General features: G+C 38.2%; 1 protein-coding gene across 4 annotated transcripts in view; it reads right to left on the bottom strand.

The window, feature by feature from the left end:
- CCDC191 (coiled-coil domain containing 191) overlaps positions 1 to 23,368 on the bottom strand; it is a 99,133-nt gene that overhangs the window by 29,913 nt on the left and 45,852 nt on the right. For all 4 annotated transcript variants that reach the window (XM_074214550.1, XM_074214553.1, XM_074214551.1 and 1 more), the window contains 3 exons: positions 14,192 to 14,435; positions 4,942 to 5,378; positions 3,736 to 3,848 (listed from right to left, as the gene is read on the bottom strand). In XM_074214550.1, coding sequence (XP_074070651.1) covers positions 3,736 to 3,848; positions 4,942 to 5,378; positions 14,192 to 14,435 — 794 coding nt within the window. The remainder of the gene's footprint in view (positions 1 to 3,735; positions 3,849 to 4,941; positions 5,379 to 14,191; positions 14,436 to 23,368) is intronic.

Below are 23,368 nucleotides of genomic sequence, written 5' to 3' on the forward strand. Positions count from 1 at the left end.
GAGAGAATCTACCGATCCCCCCCTGAGAAAGAGATCCCAAAAAACCAACCCCCAGGAATATTATAGCCAAGTTCCAGAACTCCCAAGTCAAAGAGAAAATATTACAAGCAGCCAGAAGGACACAGTTCAAATATCATGGAGCTGCAGTCAGGATCACTCAGGACTTATCAGCATCTACATTGGAAGCTGGTAGGGCTTGGAATACAATATACCGGAAGGCAAAAGAGCTTAGAATGCAGCCAAGAATGAACTACCCAGCAAGGCTGAATGTCCTCTTCCAGGGAAAATGATGGACTTTCAATGAACCTGGGGAATTTCAAATGTTCCTTTTGGAATGGCTAGAGCTGAACAGAAGGTTTGATCTTCAGATACAGGACTCAGGTGAAGCATGGAGATTGGGGGAGAGGGGGGAAATATGAGGGACTTAATGAGGATGACCTGCATGTATAGAAAAATGATACTGATAATATTCATATGAACCATCTCAGTTAATAGAGCAGGTAGAGGGAGCTTTTATAGTTGAAGCACAGGAGAAAAGCTGAATTTGAAGATAAAATATGGTGTAAAAATGGAGTCAATAGGAAAAAAAGGGAAATGGAATGGGAGAAAGAAAAAAGGAGAGGGGGAATAGTCTAAGATATTTCACATAATAAGATTTTTTTTATTACAGTGAGCTATTGCAATGATATAGAAGGGGAGGCAAGGGGGAATGAGGGAACCTTTGCTTTCATCAGAGATGGTTAGGAGAGGAAACAGCAAATATACTCAATGGAGTATAGACATCTGTAGTAAGAAGGAGGGGGGAGTAGGGGAAAGGGGTGGGGATGTGAATAAAGGAGGAGAGGATGGACCATGGGGGGAGAGTGGTCAGATATAACACATTTTCTTTTTTACTTCTTGCAAGGGGCTGGGATTGGATGGCCTGCCCAGGACCATAGGGCCAGGTGGATTCTGGGCCTAAGGGGTGGTATGGGGGCTCAGGGCTTCTTGGTCCCAGGACCAGGGATCTGTCTGCTGTGCCACTCAGTGACCCTACAGCAGAGTCAGAGTGAAAGGAGAGAGAAAATATACATGGTAGTGGAGAAATAAGAAAGGAGGGAGTTGTGATCAGCAATGGCAACGTTGGAAAAATATGGAAGTAACTTTTGTGATGGACTTATCATAAAGAATGTGATCCACCCACGACAGAGTTGATGGTGTTGGAACAAAGACTGAAGCACATTTTTTGTTATTATTTGGGGGAGAGTGCAGGGCAAGTGGGGCTGGGTGGCCTGCCTGGGGCCACATAGCAGGGTGATCTTTGGGTATCTGGGGCCGGATTCAGACCCGGGTGCTCCCGGCTCAAGGGCCAATGCTCTGTCTGCCACCCAGCCACCCCTACTATTATTACTATTTTATTTTATTTTGGGTCTTTTTTTTCCTTCCTTTTGGTTTTTGCAGGGCAGTGGGGATTGGGTGGCTTGCATGTCACATGGCTGGGTATGGACTCAGGTGCTGGTGGCTCCAGGGCTGGTGCTTCCTCCATTGCGCCACCTGGCCATACCTACAATTAATACTATTATTTTTTTTAATTTTAATTTTTTTTCTCTCCCCTTTACTTTTTCACCCAAGCTATCTATATTCATGGGGGGAGGGGTATTTTGTTTACTTGTAAACAAGTATATTTTATTAATGTAAAAAAACCATTTGTATAAAATGAGAATAAAAAAAATTAAAATAAAAGATTCTGGATCTCCTTTTCCATTTGGTTAACTTTCTTTTCATAATCCTTTTCTTGAATTTTTAGAAAAGTTTTTCCTTAATCTCTCTTATTTGATTTTTAAATTCTTTGTCAAATTCTTCTGTGATTTTTTTTTTTTTGAACAGGTAGACATTTGATGTTACTCTTTGGGGTAGGAGAGTTTTTTTTTTTGTTTTTTTTTTAGGATTTTGCAAGGCAAATGGGGTTACGTGGCTTGCCCAAGGCCACACAGCTAGGTAATTATTAAGTGTCTGAGGCTGGATTTGAACTCAAGTACTCCTGACTTCAGGGTCAGTGCTCTATCCATTGTGCCACCTAGCCGCCCCAGGAGAGGTTTTTTTGCTTCAATATCTTCCTTTGAAGATGAACCCCAATCCTCTCTAATCCCATAGGAATTTTCTATAGTTTATTTCTTTCTCCTCTGCCTGTTTATTTAATTTTTTTTTTTTTATTTTTAGAAGCATGTTGTTATATGTACCTCTAGTCCTGGGGCATGGGAATGGTATCTTTGGCATCAGAGGTTTTGTCCTGTGCCCAACCTCTGCCCTCTTTTCCTCCATCCATGCCACAGCTGGGGTACCTCGGCACGCTGCTGGAAATGATCTTACTCCCTGAGAACCCTCCAGTGGCTATAACCTTCAGTATTCCCCTCTGGCCTGGAACCAAGCTGCTAACTCAGTTCTCCTGTAAGTGTCCGCAGGCAACAGCATCCCTGTGCCACTGCTTCACACCCATTGGCTGTGTGTTGGAAGGCCCTGGCAGCACAACTGGACCTGGCCTCCTTTATCAGCAGAGCTTCCCTCTCTTCTCCCAGATGCTCCTGTCTCACCCTGAATTGCTTGACTCCTCACACTGTCTGGGTGGTGAGGATGCCTTTGGTTGAGGTGGAGGCTGCCTCCTCCCCTCCTCTTCCAACTGCCCCAGGGGTGAGCTCTTGCTGTTTCAGGGAGTCAGCCCCGAGGTGAAGTTTACACTCTGGTGGGATATTTCTTCAGCTCTTCTCTGGTTGTCTCAGGAAGACTACTCCTTTGCCCCAATTCTTGTTTATTTTTTGCAGTTCTCCATTCACCCTAAGATGCTTTTTTGACTTGTTTGTGGAAGAAATCTGGAAAGCTTGGAATTTTCTGACCTACTCTGCCATCTTCCCAGAATCTTCTCCTAGCAATGGTTTTGGAGGCCATCAAGGGTTACCAGAACAGGTCTGATGAGATATTACAAACTCCTGAACTTTAGGGGGAAATTAAATGACCTATGGAGAATCACATAGCTCAAAAGAGGAGGCAAGTCTTGTTAAAGCCAGGTGTTTTGATTACAGCTATAGTTCTTCCATGGTATGATTCTCACCCTTGTGTCATCCTATAGAGTTGTCCCTTTCCATCGTAAGTATCCTGATCTCTGACCCTTTCCTATGGACAGAAGGGTTTGAGATCTTTAGGGCCTTTTCTGTAGTGGAAGGGAACAAGAGACTCAGACAAATTAAAATTAAATTCTCATTGATATAGAGCTGGAAGGTCCTTAGGGGCCAACTGTCATCCAATCCTAACATTTTACAGAGGAGTAAACTGAGGCCAGACAGGTCAAGACATTTGCTCAAGGTCTCACAGGAAGAAAAGGAAGAGAGCTGGGATGCACAGGCAGGACCTTTAACTCCAAATTCCTCAAGGCTCTTCCCAATTGACCATAATTGAAGTCTTGAGGTCTTAGACTTTGGCCTGAAGGCTCTTCTAAAGTGGTAGTTGGAGAACAAGCATTCAGGAGATGGAACAGCTAAAATAAACATGGCGCAAAAAACAAAGAATTTAGTGAAACATGGGAAAATTTGTGTGAAGCGATATGAAGTGAAGAAAGAAGAATCAAGAAAGCAACCTATCACAAGAAATACAGGATGTAAATCAAGTCAATTTGGAAAAGCCAAACAAGATCATAAAAGTAAGAAGTATCTTGAGTCAACACAGTTCTATGGGAAAAAAAAAAACAGAAAACAAGTGTCCTGCCTTTTAGAATGGGGTGAGTTGTTACCAACTGCTTTGACTTCTTTCTGGATGCAAAAGGGGAAATCTGAGAATCAGTCTTAGGGCTGTCAATTCCAAAGGAATGGCCAGGTGAACTGCAAAGAAGAGAACATGCATTAATATTTAATAATTAGCCCCTCCTAAAACCCTTTAGGCAATAATTCCAAAGCATTTGGTAAACTTTACTTCATCTCTACTCCAAAAAGTAAGGAGACTATTATGAGGCCTATTTTATAAATTGATGTAATGAGGGATGTTGATGCTTGAGGTTATACAGAGTTCTCATTTTCCATTCAAAGCTCTGGGCATCACCATTTCCTAACTGTTCCATACATAAATACAATCCTGAAAAAATATACAGGCCTCAGTGGTTGTTAAGAATGATTTTGGTATCAACATATAGTATAATAAAACAAGAAGTCTGTATTACTATTGATGAGGTATTTGGGATCTCAATTCACAGACTGAAGCAGGTAGTATAGCCTAGGGATTTTTGCTATTTAGTATATATTCTGGGGGCAGCTAGGTGGTACAGTAGATAGAATGCTTGCCTTGATCTAAGTTTAAATCTGATTTTAGATGCTTAATAGTTATGTAAGCCTGGGCAAGTCACTTAACCTCAATTGCCTCCACAAAAAAAATAGAATAGGGGCAGCTAGGTGGCACATGGATAGAGCACCAGCCCTGGAGTCAGGAGGACCTGAGTTCAAGTCCAGCTTCAGACACTTAATTATTGCCTAGCTGTGTGACCTAGGGCAAGTCACTCTTAACCCCACTGCTTTAAATAAATAAAATTTAAAAAAATAGTATATTCTGCTATGCTTTTTTTTCAGTCTCTATAAATAGAAAAAAATTGGAGCAAATTATGATTTTTCTCTTTCACAATAATTAACTGGGCAACTTGGAGAGATATCTATCTCAACCACACACTTGAGCCTGCTCAATGTACCCCTCTGCTACCTTGTCTAAAACTGAGCTTCTCAGTGTGGTGCCAGGTGAAGCTGAAGAGAGGGACAGAGAGAGGGAAGAAGGAAGAGGGAAGGGAGGATGATGTCTGAGGTTGGGGAAAAGCAAAAACATTTGTTTCTTCAGAAAGTTCTAAAGAAAAAAAGAGATTTTGCAGACTGAAACATCACAAACTGAAACCAGCCTCCAGTCACAACCAAGTGACTCAATCATCTGCCATACTTTGAAATGATCTGGCGCCCCTTCTTTGGCTTCTCTTCCCTGGGGTTGGACATCAGCCGAGTGAGGGCAGCAGTCATTGCAGAAGCCCGCTCAGCCTCTTCTCTTGCCTCCCAGAGCCTCTGGTTTTCTTGCAGCTCAAAGATCATTTTCTGTTGTTCCTGCAGTTTCTTCTTTTGCTCTTCAATCACCTGTTGCTGGAAAACATGGCGGTTGTGGAAATGACCCAAGTAAGGGGCCATGGGCTTCTGGCTGGGGGCTCTGAGCTGCTGCTCGGCCTCATGACTCGGGTTCCTGGCCTGAGGATGCTTTGGTGATCTTGGAGAGGCTTGCAGCCTGAGCCCTTGGGAGACAGACTTGGTGGTCTTGCATAAAGGAGGACTGGTTATGTTACCTTCACTCCTAGAAATCTTCTCCTGACAAGAGGCCACTCCAGGAACCTGAAAGGGAAGCACTCACTCCAGTTCATTTGACACTAATGAGGTAAGGCATTTAGGCCAGTAGCCTTGACTTTGTTCAGGAGTCACAGAGCATGTACCTTGACCTCCCATGTGGGACCACTGACCCCTTTCTCTGATCACCTCCTTAATCTTGGTCAGGTCATTGTTCAAAGAACAGGTACAAGAGGCTATAGGAGACTATGGACAGAACGTTGCAAATCTGTCCCCAGGTCAGTAATAGTATCATCTACACTTATGAAAAAGGACATATTCAATCAAAGCCAATAGGTACCATTATTTGTTCTGGCATGGGGCGCAAGGGAATGAGATGAGTAAACGCCAGATACAAAGTCCTAGGAGTTTTATGATGTACGTTCACAGTGCCAAGTCTGAACATGTAGTATATTACTGATATTTGCAAATAAATGGTCAATTCAATGATTTTAAATTAAATATTTTAAAGCTAAATAATACCTACATTTAGATATTTAAATCCCTAAAGTTAAAAAAATATCTTTGCAAGTCAAATATCCCTTTACTTTTTGATTCTAACATACATTCATTCAACACACAGCTGCTAATATTTCTTGTATATTCTGTGGCATTAAAAAAACTTAGCTAAAACACTTTCTACCCTTGAGGACCTTGCAGTCTAGGAGGGGAAATAAGATTAAAAACACAGATAATAATAATAATAATAATAATAATAATAATAATAATAATAATAATGCATAGTGCATTAAGGAATTACAAAACAAAGGGTTACCTTGGGCTGGAGGGAAGACTATTACTGATTACTGAGAAGAAGGGAAGCCTTCATAGAAATGATGGCATTTGAGTTATACTTTAACCTGTGGAATTGTTACAGGCATTGGAGCAATGTGATAGAAGGCATGGAAGAAAGAGAGTGAATTGAATCTCTGGTGGCTGGGAGTAACTCCAGTTGGTTGTGGAACAGAAACAGGAGGAGAGCAAAAGAGTCAAACCTGGGGTGGTAGGATGGTGCCAGATTGTCTAGGACCTTGACCATCAGACAAGGGATTGTAAGCTTTACCCAGGGGGTTCTTGAAAGGAAGGCACTGCAAAGTTTGATTTGAGAAATGACAAGATCAGACTTGGGTTTAATAAAGTCTATCCTGGCAGCTGTAGGAAAGATAGAGTGAGGGAAAGGAGAGAAAATGGAGGCAGAAGATGTGTTCTGAGGCAGCAGCAGTATCTTCAGTGGTTGTAACAAGGACCTGTATCAGGGGAGTGGCAGTGGAATTGGAAAGGCTGAGCAGAAGTGATGGAAAAGACGTTTTAGAGGTGGAAGCTACAGGATTCAATTTACTGATTGGAAATAAGTTGTGGGAGAGGGATGGATCAAGTATCATGAATATGGGAAACAGGACAGAATGGGGGTTCCATTAGTTGATAAGCATTTATTAAGTCCCTACTGTGTATCAAACACTATGCTAAGTGCTGGGGATATATAGAAAGGCAAGAGACAGTCCCTCCTTGAAGAATTCACAATTTGATAGGGAGAAAATATCTAAAAAACTATGTACAAATATGATATAGATAAAATAGAAAATAATCAACAGAAGGGAGGCATGAGAAATATAAAGTATTGTAAGGGTTTCCTATAGAAGATAGTATTTGAGTTGGGACTTGAAGGAAGCCAGGGAAGCCAGGAGATGGAGATGAGGAGGGAGAACATTCGAGGCCTAGAGTCAGGAGATAGAGTTCCTTGGATCACTAGATCAAGGTATAAAAAGACTAGAGCGGCAGGAGGGGGGGAGGTTGTGAAGGGTTTTTGAATACCAGAAGATTTTATACTTATTTTTGGAGGTAACAGATGAGTGGGCAGAGGTAATAAGGTCAAATTTGCATAGGAAAATAATTTCAGGGACTCAATGGACAACATACTGGTGTAGGGAGGGATCTGTGGCAAGCAGAACACCCAACAGGCTATTAAAATGGGCTAGGTTTGAGTCGATAAGAGTTCTGTACCAGAGTAGCAGCAATATCAGAGGAATTAAGAGTGTTTATTTGAGGTAAGCTGTAATGGTAAAATCAATAGGTCTTGCAACAGAATGGATACAGGAATTATGAGACAATGAGGAGCTAAGAATGCAAACCTGGGGTACTGGATAGTGGTGCTTCTGATGGTAATGGAAGTTTGAGAGTGGGGAGGGTTTTAGGGGAAAGATAATGAATTCTGTTCTGGATATTTTGTCTACTTATAGGATGGTTAAAATTAGTTTGAAATGTCTAAAATTTGAACTTGAGATTGGAAATTGGCATAGAGTTTAGGGATGACTAAGTAGATTTGAGAATTATCAGCACAGAGATGACCATTAAATCCAAAGGGAGCTGATGAAGTCATTAAGTGAAGTAAAAGGAGAAGAGGGGCCAGGTTAGAGCCCCTATGGGGCACTCAACAATAATAGGCATGACTTGAAGATCAAGCAAGTAGTCAAATAAGTTGGAGGAGAACCAAGAGAGTAGTGTCACAAAATATCAAGTATCAAGGAGAAGACAGTGATGGTGTCAAATGCTTCAGAGGAGTCAAGAGGGCCAAGGATTGAGAAAAGACCCTTGCATTTGACAAGTCACATTATGGAAAATTAAGAAGAAAGACAGGAAAGGAAGTGAAAGCACCTATGGTAGATTGCCTTCTCAGTTTTAGCCATAAAAGTCATGAGAGTTACAGAACAATAGTGGGAGTGGATCAAGTGAGATTTTTTAAAAGTATTGGAGAGAAATGGCTATGTTTATAGGCAGCAGGAAAGTAGTTAGTAGACAGGAAGAGAATAGGAATGACAGAGGGAAATCTGTTGAATATGACAGTGTGAAATGGGATTGCTTGTGGAGGCAGAAAAGTTAACTTCAGCAAAGGCAAGGACCATTCATTTTATGAGACAAAGATAAAAGAGAAATGAAGAGGAGTGGAGAAAAGGCAACTTTTGGTGAATGGCCTCAAGTTTTTCATTAAATATGGGGCAAGAACATTGTGAGATGACAAGCTCTTCACAGCAATACAATGCTCCAAGACAAATCCAAAAAGACTCCAGATAAAAAATACTATATACATACAGAGAAAGAATCGATGAAGCCTGAATACAGATCGAATTATTATTTTTACTTTGTGTTTTTTTCCTTCTTTCACAATATGACAAATATGGATGTACGTTTTATATAATTGCACATATCTATCTATTCAAAGGGAAGCAGGGAAGGGAGAAAATTTGGAATTCAAAATTTTATACAAAAAAGATGTTAAAAATTGTCTTTATGTGTAATTGAGGAAAAAATATTTAAAATACGGGGCAAGGTTCTCAGATAAGTGTAGAGAGGAGTAGCTATGGAATATTTTGAGAGGGATGGAAAAGTTTGGAGAAGTCACTGAGGTCAATGGAAGAATGAGTAACTTAGATATATAGAAAGATTTCCTAGCAGCAGTGTTGGCCTAGTTGATGTTCTTTAACATAAATTTTATAAAGACTCTGGTAGAATGGTTGCTTGATTTTCTCCAGCTTCATTGTGTGGCACCCATGCAGGAATGAAGGCAGTGAATGATGGGAGTCATCCAAGGCAACTGGCAATATGATAAGGGAGCAAGGGATTAAAAAAGAATGTTGAACTGGTTAATCAAGTGGTCTCAATGGGGGAAAGAAGCAACTGTGGTTAGTGTAGAGCTGAGGATTTGAGGGATCAGAGGTTTCAGTGTGGAGGAAGAGCCAAGTTGGTAGGAGAAGGAGTGTGATCAGATAAGGGAATTTCAGAACCCATAAACATGAGGAGGCACATTTGTTGAGTGACTGGAAGATCTAAGTTATGATCAGTTTGTGGGTGTTTGACGTGAAGTGAAGTGAAGTGGGTTGTAGGAAATTAGTAGACTGAGGAACCTAGAAGTTGGGAAAGAGGAAGACTGTGAGTCAGGCAATGGACATTTTTTAGGAAGGAAGGATCTTGGAGGTCTGAAGACATCAGCTACCAGGATTTTGTCTGGGTAGTAGATGTGGATTGTGTGGACCTCAAAGGAGTAGAGATTACTGAGTGGAGATAAGAGGAAAAATTGAAAGTGGCAATGGGGAACAAGGACTATTCCAACTGCCCCATCTTAACCAGGGAGTTGAAAGAAATGGGTGAAAGTGTAGCCAGTTCTGGAAAGGGCCAGGGAGACTCTGCCAGTGAGAGAAACAGAAGGAATGGTGATAATCTCCTTTCTTCAGGATGGAGGAAGCAGGAAACCAGGCTAGAAATTTGATGGAATGGTACCCTTTCCCTATACCTTGACAATCGGTTACTCTTAAGATGGAATGGCACTTTTTCCTTTCCCACAGAAGGCTGGAAAGACCAGGTAGGAGAAATGCAGGATGTGATGGTGGACACTTTCCAAGTCACAATCCCAAGGGAAGTTAGTAAGCATGCCCATGTATAATAGTCAGAAGATATATCTGACAATGTGGAAGGCTCCCTCTTCTAAATATGTTGAAACTTGAATTATGCAGAGTTTAAGGAGTAAGTAGAATATCAATGTAAAAATATACTGAATTAGCTGAGCTATAAATCTAGAGTGCAGCAGAGAGGTCAGGTTGCATATGCATATATATGAATACATATGTATATATATTCACATTCATGTATACATATATAGCCTGACCTCTCTTTTGCATATATATATATATATATATATGCAAATACATACTCATACATATATACACATAGATATTCTCAGTAACAGGAAACTATATTTCTAGTCTCCTTTTGCTGAGATGTGAGGACAGGGTACCTTTCCATCAAATTTCTAGCTTGGTCTCCTGCCTTGGGGAAGTTTATCATTACTTCTTCAGGTCCAAGTTTTTGCCCCCTCATCTGAACTGCCCAAAGACCCTTAGGTGACAATACTGATGATTTTGAAAAATTCTCTCTCTCTCTCTCTCTCTGTAAATATATCACACATAATCCTACATAAATCAACATACATACACACATAAGTTCTCTGCTTAGAGGTGGTAATTGAAACTGGAATGAATAGAGTTGCCAAAGGAGAGAGTGTAGAGAGAAAAGAGAAGAAAAATAGTATGGACCCTAGGAGAACAACCACATTAAGGGTTCAGGAATAAAAAGTCAGGAAGGGAGACAGAGTAATGGTTCAAGAGGTTGGAAAAGAACCAAAAGAGTGTGGTATCTTAAAGTTAAGAAAAGAATGGTAGTGTCCAATAGGAGGGAATGTAGTTGCTATTTTATGGTACTTTAAGGCTCACAAAGTATTTTATATATATACGATCTTTTAAAAGTCTCACCACAAGCTGGAGAGGATATCAATAATATTAATGTGTATTACTTCTATGTAATAGATGAGGAAACTGAGGTTTACAGAGATGATGTGACTTTTTGGGGGTCACACAGGCAGTAAATATCAGAGGAAGGATTCAAATGAAAGTCTCTCCTGAATCTAAGTTAAGCATTTATAACCACTTCATCAAAGCATTTTTCAAAATTCATCAGTTTCAAAAGCTGCCAAGAGGTTAAGATGTTTGAAAACTGAAAAAAAAAGGTCTTCATGTCTTCAGTGAAAATGGTTTCAGCAGAGTGAAGGGTGCAAGCAGCCAGACTGCAAAAGGTCAAAGAGAAAGTAAGTGATGAAGAAGTTGATGTATTCAGTAGAGACATTTTTTTTTCAAGAAATTTATGGGACAGTGGCTTACTGAATTAAGAAGTTTCCAGTTTTGGACAATCTATATGTTGGTAAGTACATCTAGTGGTAAAGAAAATATTTAAAATCCATGAAACAGGAGAAAACTCCTAGAAAGAGAAGCTGAGTAGGAAGAAACTTAAAGGGTTAGTAAAAACCAGAATGTACTGTGATCATAGGGAAAAAAAGACTAGGTGATGATTTTCAGAAGTTGAGGACTGGAGGTGGACTGGGTATTGCCTCAGTTTTCTTGGTGAAATTGTCTTCTCCAAGTGTGAGAGATGGGAGAAGGGAAGTCAGAGAGGAAAGGAAAGAAGAATTTTGGAACAGACAGTATGACAAATGAGACGCAGAGTTCATGAAGGCAGAGTAAGAGAAGTGTGGAGCAAGGACCTGGATGAAGTTAAATGACATGAGGTTGCAGCAGGTAAAGTCATTCATCTTCCTTTTGCATTTTCCTTATTGATGCTCAGCAGTCCTAGAACCAGAGTAAAGAAAATGGTGGGAGTCATGTAAATTGAGGATTCCTTAGTGATGCTCAGCAGTCCTAGAACCAGAGTAAATAAAATGGTGGGAGTCACATAAATTGAGGATTTACAGGATAAATTTAATGGGGCAAGGAATTCTAAGGAATTAATGAACTGTTAAAATACAACACAAAATTGAGGGGGGGGAGGTGCAAGAGAAGCTGCTGAAAATGACAAATTTATATAAAATAGGCTGACATTTCTAGGAATGAGAATCCTCAGGAATATGATGTGTGTCTAAAACTAGGGGACACTGGGGTCTGAAGACTTAAGATCAAAGATTTAGAAATAGAAGGAACCTTAGAGATTGTTGGTATAGTGCCTTCAATCTACAAATGGAGAAAATGAGTCCCAGAGAGGTTGAGAGACCTGCTCAGTTACACAGGTGGTCAATGCCAATGCCAAAATTTCAACGTGAGTTCTCTAACTCCAAATCCAGAATTCTCTTCACTTTATCAACACAGCCTCCCCATTCTCTTGAATCTTCTGTTTTTCAGCCAGAAGTAGCTAATTCAGCATGTCTATTGGTAACCATGGTATTTAATAGTATGCTTTCATGGTGCTTTATGTGTGTCAAACACCTTTACATGTATTATTTCATTCAAAAGCTTGGGGCTTTCAGATTTGGTTCCAGAAAGGGGGTGGAGGGGAAGAAAAGAAAATCTCCTTAGTGTACTTATCAACTACCAAAATAATCTTGTATTAAAATTGTTCTTCTAAAATGTTTTGATTCCATAATGTCCAAAGTCTAACCAGCTTTTGTGGAAGTGGGAGAGCCAGGAGACAATAAACTGCCTTAGATTACAAATGAGTTAGTTCTAACTCTTCATCCTGCTGCTTATAATGGGGCCACATGGTGTGCTTAAAAATAATTTTGATAAGGTCTTTTCTAAAGACCCAAACGAAGTAAAAAGATGTGCTATATGGAGCTTTATCATGTGATTCAGACCTTTATATGTAACTTTTCATTTCAGAAATGTCAGAGAACAGTGGGAAAACTGGGACACTAATGCACTATTGGTGGAGTTGTGGACTGATCCAACCCTTCTGGAAAGCAGTACGGAACTATGCTCAAAGAACAATAAAACTGATCATACCCTTTGGTCCAGCAATACTACTGTCTGTATCACATAGAGATCATAAAAAAAAATGGACCTACATGTACAAAAATATTTTATCAGCTCTTTTTGTGGTAGCAAAGAATTGGAAATTGAGGGGAACTCAATCAATTGGGGAATGGCTGAACAAGTTGTAGTATATAAATGTAATAGAGTACTATTGTATTATAAGAAATTAAACCTGAGAAGACTTACATGAACTGATGCTGAGTAAAGGAGCAGAAACAGTAGAACACTGAACACAGTAATAGCAAGACTGTGTGATAATCATCTATGATAGAACTAGCTCTTCTTAGCAATATAGCAATCAAAGACAATTCCAAAAGACTCATGATGTAAAATGCCATCCACATCCAGAGAAAGAACTGTGGAATCTGAATGCAGATCAAAGCATATTGCTTTCATTTTTTAAAATTTGTTTTTTCTTTCTCATTGTTTTCCTCTTTTGTTCTAATTCTTGTTTCAAAACATGTCTAATATGAAAACATGATTAACATGATTGTACATGTGTAACCTATTTTATATTGTTTGCTCTTTTGGAGAAGGGATAGGAAAAGGGAGGGAGAAAAATTTTAAACTCAAAAATCTTATAAAAATGAATGTTGCAAACTACCCTTATATGTAATTGGAGGAAAAAAATTCCTACTAGGACAAATAAAGGGAAATGTTAGAGGACAGTTATTTCTAGAAAGAGTGTCACCTGTTCACATAATTTAGCAAGAAGTTGAGTTTTGTGTTTTAGATTCTTTTAAACTTTGTGTTGATATATATTATTAACTCAGCAAGACTAAGCAAAACTCTTGAAGTACAGTCACAAGATTTATTTGGATTATGGTGACTTTTTTTTAGTTATAAAGCTCAGAATTTAAAAAACCCACACATAATGGTACAGATTGTTCTTAATAATACAAGGCCAAGCAATCTGGCTTAATTAGAGAATTAATTAGAGAAAATCACCCATCATCCAACTGATAATTTTGAACATTTTCAAGGCACAATATTCTTAGTATACTTAAATGTTCTTAGTAAACGAGTTCTGTAATTACATAATTAATGAACATCTAAAGAGTCCACATTATCATTGGTGTTTGCTGTAGTCTTCATCTGAGAGAATATTATAGTTTCTTTGGTTTAACTATGTTGAATATTATGCCTTTTATTTTCATTTGCCTTATTTTTTGATAGCATTTTCCTTGATGAAATTTTCTCTTCTTGGTTTCAGTTTTTTTAGAGATGTTTAAATCTGGGAAATTAACAATTTAACAATGTTTTCAGTGAATTAAAATACCTTAAACAATTTTAGTATCTTAAAGAGGACAGCTTTCATTTTTAAGAAAACTAGGAAAAGTCATCCAGAATCTTTTATTACATGTATAAAGGATTTCCTATGGTAACTGACCTGGATTTCAAAGTACTATACTACCACATAAAGAATTTGACTCCCCCCCCCCAAAAAATGAAATAAATAAACAGAGAAAAAAATACCTCTTCTTTTCTTGTGGATGAATTTTGGGACTTCCTTTTCTCCCCATTTCTTATGTCACAAGATTCCTCTGAACTAAGTTTCCCCAGGGATGCTGCCTTCAGCAATTCATCCATTTTCTTCCGAGTTTCTTCTTTTTTTAATTCTAACTCTTTCCTTCCAGTTTCTTTTCTATATAAATGTTGCCATCGTATAAAGCAATATCTTAGAATTCTTCTCCGGTTCAAATCTGTTGCCAGTTGTTTTCTACATAATAAGACATAAAAGGTATTGAAACTCAGGTTTATGTTCATTAAGAGATCATATAAAACACATATTCATCCTGCTTGCAACCCATTCCTTCATTCTGTGCTAGCCTAGATCATCTCATAATCTCCCTCAGCTTAATTCTTTTATGGAAGTATAGAGCCATTAAGATAGTAACTCTGTGAAAAGGGTGATTGTTTTATTGGAACAAGCTATAAAAATGTATTAAAAAGTATTTTGTGATTACTGTGAGATAACAGATAACACCATATGGAGTTTGTTAAGCCACTTATCTCAATCTACAGCCCAATTAAAACCCTGGTAGCTGGGTGTCTACAGACCTCTAGGACACTCCCCTTTTTTTCTCAATGATTTCAGCTCCTGGCTTTCTCTTGCTTATAATTCCTGTCCTCAAATGAGGGAACTTCAAAATTTATCCATTACTCCTCATCAAACCCCCTAGCATTACCTTTCTTCACTTCTTCCCTTCTCATGACCCACTCCTCCACCCTATTTTAGACATAATTATACCCTTAATCTTTCAATCACAAATAAATGCACAACATGCTCTTGAACTCTGAAATTCCCTTATCTGATCACAATCTATTATCATTCCTTCACTCCACCTGCCTGACAGTCCTAAATACTGTTCTTCATTCATGAAGAGGTGGTCCTTTTTCTTGCCAAGGCAAATGTCTCTACCTTCACAGGTGATCCTCTTCCATTCCATCATCTACAAATTGCCTCCTCTATCATCCCAACTCTCTCTCTTATCTTCAATCTCTACTTTTCTACTGGTTGTCTCTCTACTGCTTATGTAACATACCCTTGTGTCCTCTATCCCTACAAAAACCTTCACTTGATCCATTCTTCCTCACTATTGTCTATCTTCCTCCTTCCTTTTGAGCCTAACTCCTTGAGAAAGCAGTCTGCAATAAGGGCCTCTATTTTTCTTTCCTCTCACTCTCTTCTTGACTCCATACAGATTGGCTTCTGACTTCATTCAACAAAAAGGGTTCCCTCTAAAGTTCTACTAATGGCCAAATCCACTTATATTTTCTCAGTTCTCATTCTTCTATACCTCTGTCAGCCTTTGGCATTGTCACCCACTTCTTTTTTTCTTTCTAGGTTTTCATGTGTGTGTGCCTGGTGGTTCTCCTACTTATATAACTGTTCCTTCTCAAAATCCTTTGCTGGATCTTCATGCAGGTTACATCCACCAATGGAGTGTTCTATAAGGCTTTATCCTGGCCCTCTTCTCTAATCAGCTTCATTGAATTCTACTGTCACCTCTATGCTGATGGTTCTCAAATCTAACTGCTCTGCTGAGTCCCAGACTCCCAACTACAACTGCCTATCAAATAGGTGTCCCATAGACAAAATTGAACTAATTCTCTTTCCCCAAAAACTCTCTCCTCTTCTTATTATTGTTGAAGGTACCATCATCTTCCCAGTCTCCTAAGCTCATAAGCTCAGTGTCATCTTTGATTCCATTTGATCCTCATTCTCTCTTACTCATATCCAATCTATTGCTTTCACCTTCAATAAACCTCTTGCATATACTCCTTTTTTCTCTGATTCTCCTCTCATCAATAGAATGCTAGTTGATCTCCTTGTCACAAGTCTCTCTCACTTCAGGCCATCCCCCACTGAAGTGTCAAAGTGATCTTCCTAATGTGCAAAATCTGACCATGTGACAATCTTTCACTGCCCCCACCCTCCAACAAATTCCAGTGGCTCTTTTTCAACTTGAGGATCAAACAGAAAATTCTCTATGAGGTTTGAAGTTCCTCATAACCTGACTCATTCAATCTTCCTAGTCTTTTTATATCTTACATCTCTCTTCCTACCCCTTCCCTTTTGCTCTTCTCCATATACTCTATGATTTAGTGGCTTCCTCCCTAATTTTCGAGCAAGATACAGCTTCCTATTTTGGGCATTTTCCTTGGTCATTCCCTCATGCACAGAATACTTTTTCATGTAAAATTTCACATTCTACAGGAAGCCTTTCCCAATCCCACACAAGTTTACTACTCTACTCTTTTGATTATTCCCAATTTATCCTTTATATAGCTTTTTTACAAACAGTTGTTACATGTTGTCTCTCCCATTATACTGTGAGCTTTTAGAGAAAGAACTCTTTTATTTTTCTTGCAATCCCCATCCCTTACACATAGTGGGTGCTTGATATTTGTTTATTGACTAACAATTTCTCATTGCCCAGGCAACTCTCTAAGACAATAAGTTGCAGATGAGGTGCCAGTCTGCTTTGGTAGGAGTTCTTATGCCAATGAAATCACTGGTATAATTTAAAATAAAATCTGTTATGCCACTTCTTAAATGCAAGTTTTATTAATATTAGTCTATATTCTTATATTTACCATACTGTTCCCTAGTTGCCTTTGGGAAATCAACAGTTTTGATTCTTTTGAGATTCTGATGTTTCACGTCTTACAGAAGAAGAATATGGTTGTTAAAAAAAATTTGAGATTGTATATCAAGGAACAGCTTGGGATGATTTAAAGCACTGTGAAAGCTTGAAGACCAGCCAATATGGAAGAGAAAGGGAAAACAGTATAGCCCCCCCCCCCCCCAGTAGCTAGAGTAACAATGAACCAACGAATGCTAGGCTGAATATCTGTTAAAGAAATCAAAGGAGGAGCAGTGGGGCCTTCTTTTCAGACCAATCAAAGCAGTGGGGCATTTTTTCAGACCAAAATGTCAAGGTTGACCTATAAGCAAGTGACTAAGGAATAGGACTATGGAATAGGACTGGGCTGGAACCATGGATGCAGTGTCCAGAGTTAAGAGGTCCCCAGAAAGGCAAAGATGCTGGAGCTGGCCAGGAACTCAATCTTCAGCTTAACTCAGCTCTCAGAAGCAGTGGGATCTCATAAGCTCAGTGCTGTCTTTGATTCCATTTGATCCTCATTCTCTCTTACTCATATCCAATTTATTGCTGGATTATAACATCATAGACTTAGCACCCAGAACCAATCTCCCCCCCCAAATATATATACAGTAGACCAATAATTCAGCTATCCCAAAGCCTCTTTGAGCACATCCTCAACACCCACATTCTAAGAGAAGCTAGCTGAGCTGATGTGGAACTCTGATTTGCTTCTCCCTAGGCTAGCAGTATGGTGCTTCCCAGAGAAGGCAGATTCTCAGAGGCAGCCCCCAGACCTCCCAGGGAGACCAGAAACACTGATGTACCCAAAGAAAAATCAACAGAAGAATGACTAAAGGAGAACAAGATAAAAGAATTACAATGAGGCCAGGACTGCCCCCAAACCCAAACCCAGTAGAGATTAACTCCAAATACCTACAAGAAAAGCCTCAAAGAGAAATACAATTTGTCCACAAGATCAATCAGAATTCCTAGATGAAAATATTCATAAGCTTAAAAATGATCTTAGAAATGAGAGTAACAGAGCAAAGAATTTAAAAAAAAGAAATGAGAGCTGAACCTGGAAAAAAAGATTAAAGAGAAATAATTTAAGAAGAATTGACCTGGACCACTTGAAAACCACGATCAAAAAAAGAGTCTGGACAACATACTTCAAGCAATTATTAAGGAAACCTACTTAGAACAAAGCCTTTGATAAGCATACATTGCCCTGTTCAATGACTTATTTGAGATTGATAGAGAAATACTGAACAATGTTATCTCTGTGATTGGATCCTTTTACTAAGAAATCTTGTATGATCTTAACATTTTATTAAAGAAAAACCTTTAAGGCTGAATTTTTTCTTTACTATATTGAATTTTTAAAATTAACAAATAATTTTAAAGCTAAAGCATAGTAGGATCTTGTATGCTCATTATCTTTCAGTTGCAGGATCACAAAGACACCTTTGATAGAAATTTTGTTTGCTAAAGCCTATACAGTTCTTTCTTATATTTTCCTCAAGGATATACTCAAAACATTTATAACTCATTCTTATAAAGATCTTACAGAGATGAGAAAGTAAGCATATGGGTTAATAGTTATTTGAATCCTCTTAATTGACTTTTTTTTTTAAAAAAGCAGAAATACTATTAATGATTGTTTCTAATTATTTAGTCTCTTCCTTGCACTTAAATATCTTGAAAATTGATCCCTTGGTACTCTTAAAATTATACTACCACCAACATGACTCTATTCTGTGTGTATTTAGTCTGGTCTACTTTTTTTTTCCTGTCTTTTTTTTTTTTTGTTGACTTCCACATCCTCAACTGGGTTGTTATAATCACAAAATATGGTGGTTTCATTGTCATGAATGAAAAAGACAAGTCACTATAAAAACAATGGAAGATGTTTTCCAATATCTGTATGTTTGTTGTTCTACTCCAGGTTTCATCTGTAAATGCATTTAGATTCTCTGACTTAGTTGAATCTCATGTCAAGTCATTAGAAAATACATTTTGCATAATATCTTTCATTTTTACATTAGCTTCATTTCACACTATTTTCCTGATTGAGAAATGTTCTTAAAACAAAGAATAGGAAGCAAGTAATTCATCAAAACTAACACACCAACTTTATCTAACATTCATACAGTATTCTATAGCCATAGACCCCTCCACCTCCCACCCCCACTTAGGAAAGAAGGGAAGTCATTTTCATATGACTTCTTTGGGACCAGCCTTGGTCATTATAGTTGCTGTTGGTGGTGGTATTGTTGCTCAGCATTTCAGTTGTGTTTGACCCTTGATGATTTCATTTGGGGTTTTCTTGGCAAAGATATTGGAGTGGTTTGCCATATCCCTCTCTAGCTCATTTTACATTTGAGGAAACCGAGACAGGGTCACACAGCCAGCAAATGTCTGGGCCAGATTTGAACTCAGGAAGAAGAGTCTTCCTGACTTCAGGTCCAGTACTCTAATCACTGCACCACCTAGCGAACTTATCATTATAATTACACAATGTAGTTTTTTCTACATTATTGTAGTTACTGTGGTTTTTTCCCCCTAGTTTTGCTTACTTTACTTTGTAATAGTTCATAAAAGTCTTCTTGTATTTCTCTAGTCTTCATATTCATTGTTTCTTATAGCAAAGTAATATTCCATAAAATTATGTACCATAATTTATTTAGTCATTTCCCTTATACTTTGTTTGCAGTTTTGACACTATAAAAAGTGGTTATTATATATATATAAATATTTTGGTGTATACAGGACTTTTCTTTTTATCTTTGACCTCTTTGGTATATAGAAATATATGGGAGTTCTGGGTCAAAGTGTAAAAATATTTTAATCATTTTCCTAGTAAATTACAAATTATGTTCTAGAATTCACAGCTCTACAAATCCAAACACTAGATTAATGAGCCTGTTATTTCCATTATCCCTCTCACACTGACTATTCATCTTTGACAATTTTCCTCCTGTGTGGTGAGACCTTGGGAGTTGTTTTGATTTGCTTACTGATGATTTGGAATAATCTTTCATATGATTGTTAATAGTCTGCAATTCCTCTTTTGAGGATTTTCCATTCACATCTTTTGATAAAAATTTATCCACTGGAAAAAGTCTTATCAAGCCTTCTGCAGACTCATTTTCCCCTCCATTGCCTTTTGCAATGATGATTCACTATCTAATGAGAAGAAAATGTTTCTAATCTTCTGCCATCTCTCTTCTGTAACATTTTGCAAATGAGTTTGTATTCTACATTGATGCCTTACTTGCTTTTCTTGGCTCTCCATTTGGTAAAGAGATCAAGAAATGTTTGCTGAAATGATTTCTGGGTTCCTTGATGAATGATTTGTTTTTATCAGTTGAACTTCTACAGAAAATGATAATCCAAATCAATGATTTTTTTTTTATTTTACCCACTTCTCAGCATCAATCACTTATTTTAACAGGATAGGATAGAGCAACTGGCATTGCCTTCTTTAATTTGGTATTGTTCTTAACTATGCTCTAACTAGTCAGTGGTATGACTGTACACAGAAAACTGATTTGAAAATAACTTCCATATCTATAACCAATCATTTCCTGTCTGTTAAGGTAGACTCAGTTTCTTTTTTCTTTCTTTCTTTCTTTCTTTCTTTCTTTCTTTCTTTCTTTCTTTCTTTCTTTCTTTCTTTCTTTCTTTCTTTCTTTCTTTCTTTCTTTCTTTCTTTCTTTCTTTCTTTCTTTTTTCTAGTGATGGTATCTGGAACTCAGCTGTTCCAGAGGTTTCTAACTCCTTTCCAGAAGAAAGCATTTATGATATGTCCATTCTGAGAAGTCTATCAGTTCTTGGCTTCTTTTTCATTTCTTAATGTTGAACTCTATTTCACAAAGCAGTTTTTTTCTCCCTCATCTTTATGTTCCACTTCCCAGTGACATTAAGGACTGTGCATCAGTGGGCGTAATGAAGTAGTTTGGAGGTTAATTTCAGGTTCTTCACAGAATTTGTTTCCCCTCTTCATCCTTTGCAACAGATACTGATGAATAAGTTACAATTATCTTCCTGGTCATTTTCGAACTTAGGTTCATCATTAAAATATAAGGCAAATGTGACCAAGCAACCCACAAAATGATGTTTCTTATTTCCTTTGACAGAATAATTAAACCAATTCCACTAACTTTGTCATTTGACTCTCCAAGGTGCATCTGCAAAACATCCTTCCAATTAACTGCACTTTCTGTCTGACTTTTGTGTTCCTTTATAGTAATACTATTAATCAGTATTGCTTGATAGTTATTTACATGAAAGTGTCAATTTTATGTGGTTCAGTTCTTTCAGTAACACACTGAACCATGGGACAAGGATATCACATTTAGAGTGCTAAAAGTTAATGTTTTAAAAATTGTTTAATTTTTATCATCTTCTGCCCCTTACTCTGCCACAATGATTGTAAAAAGTAGAAGGAGGGCTGCCTAGGACTGAAGGTAAATTTGGATATTTTGTTTAATGGATTGACATGATCAAATAATTCATCACTCAGTGTCCAGCCTAATGGTGGATTTAGCCACTGAGGATTTAGGCTGTCTCATTGCTGTAGGCAGTCTGTTCAAGATGATGCTCAAAGCTGAAAGAATTTCCTAGTACTTATGCTCTGTTCCCAAAGCCTTCAAGGATTCAGGCCTACTACTCCCAGGCCACAGTGAGGCATCAGAGTAGGATTCTTGTGGAGCCAAGCTATAAGTCATCATAAATACAGAGTGTCACAAAGATCGCTTCTCTTACCCTAGTGAGGGAACATTTTCAGTTCCCACAGTATAGGAGCCATGAGTCCCTCTGCCTGATTGATGTGAAATTTCATTTACATCAATCTGGCTTGGGAAAGGGAGTGTGAAATTCACCTGATGTGCTAATTTCATGTTTTTACAGTAGGAATTGTGGGAGCAATCTTGGCCATTGGAGGAGAATCACGTGGGCTGGAGGAGAAGCAAAAATGGTCTGTAAATAAAGAAGACTAAATTAAACAGCAGAGGAGCTCGGTGGAAGATTTGCTCACTACAAGTGATTGTAACTCATTTAGTAATGGTCATCTATGGTACTGGGACATCTAAACATAGCCACATTTGTCCCTTAGGTGTTAGAAGAAATATGGAGGCTGGAAAACCAGATAAAGCTATGTCCTACTTCTTAACCATTTCTAGGCAAGATGGGATACCTTCAGAACTTAACATTTCCCATCTGCAAAACACCTGGAAAACACTGCTGTTATGGGGCGGCTAGGTGGCGCAGTGGATAGAGCATCGGCCCTGAAGTCTGGCCTCATACACTTAATAATTACCTAGCTGTGTGGCCTTGGGCAAGCCACTTAATCCCCATTGCCTTGCAAAAAAAAAATACCTAAAAAAACCCCACTGCTGTTAAAACTATCATTTATTCAAAGTAGGTACACTAAAAAGAAATGATCTCTTACACAGTGTCTTGAAGATATCAGGTAGAATATTTCTTCCCTTTCCTCCCTGACCCAGTACTTCTCAAAAGCCAGTTTTGGGGAAATATTGACAAAAGTAGCTGAGCTAATCTCAAATGTCATGAAAATATAGAGAGGAAAGGAGAGGAGAGGGGAAAAAGAAGAGGAGAGGAGATAGAAAGACAGAGAAAAGAGAAACATACCGTGTAAGGAAACAAGCATCTTGGCCATAGAACGTGTACCTACACCTACTTAGTGTACCTACTTTGAAATTCTAGAATAGTACTAATGATAAATGAACAATCTAGAGAGATGTTGGGAATCAGGGGAGCTATGTTCTAGTCTAGTCTAGTCAGCTTGTTATTAAGTAAAAGATTTTGGGCAAATCACTAAGCTGAGTTTCCAGTTCTCAACTTGAAAAGCATTATAACAATACCTCTCATGCCTATCTCACAGGGCTGTATGGGTAACAGAAACATACATGTATGATTATGCATGCATGTATATAAAGATACACACATACATATACTCTCTATTAAAGCACTAAACAAATAATTGTATAGTATATAGTATTTATAGTACGTTTTAAGTCATACATGTCTATTTGTAGAGATCTAAATTACTGTAAATCAAAGACACTGTTGGTATCCAAATGGAAATGATAAAATAGATGTCTTACACAGAGTTCTCAATAAATATTTGTGAAAGAAATTAAGTGAATGTAATTTTATAACCATAAATGTGTTAAGTAACAATTCAAATCCAACCTAACATTTAATTCAAATAGATATTTGTTCATGTGCCTATTATATGCAAGACCAATCTACTAGGAACCAGGATACAAGAACAAAAGTAACTAAAATTCTCTCTAGTCAGTCTGGTTTACTCACTCCTCCAAACTGAACTCAAGTTTTTTGCTGTTAGTGTGGGTTGTCTCCCATCTCCTTCAATCTTCTCTTTTCAAGTACTTTGAATAAGAATACCTCTGCAAATCCTACCTATCCCTCCCTGTCTAGTTCAAGGCCCACAAAAACTTCATTACCATTACAATCTATAATTATCTCTCCAACTCTGAAATCCCTGGGTTCTTAC

This window comes from Macrotis lagotis, chromosome 1, assembly GCF_037893015.1.
Source record: "Macrotis lagotis isolate mMagLag1 chromosome 1, bilby.v1.9.chrom.fasta, whole genome shotgun sequence".
NCBI lineage: Eukaryota > Metazoa > Chordata > Mammalia > Peramelemorphia > Peramelidae > Macrotis > Macrotis lagotis.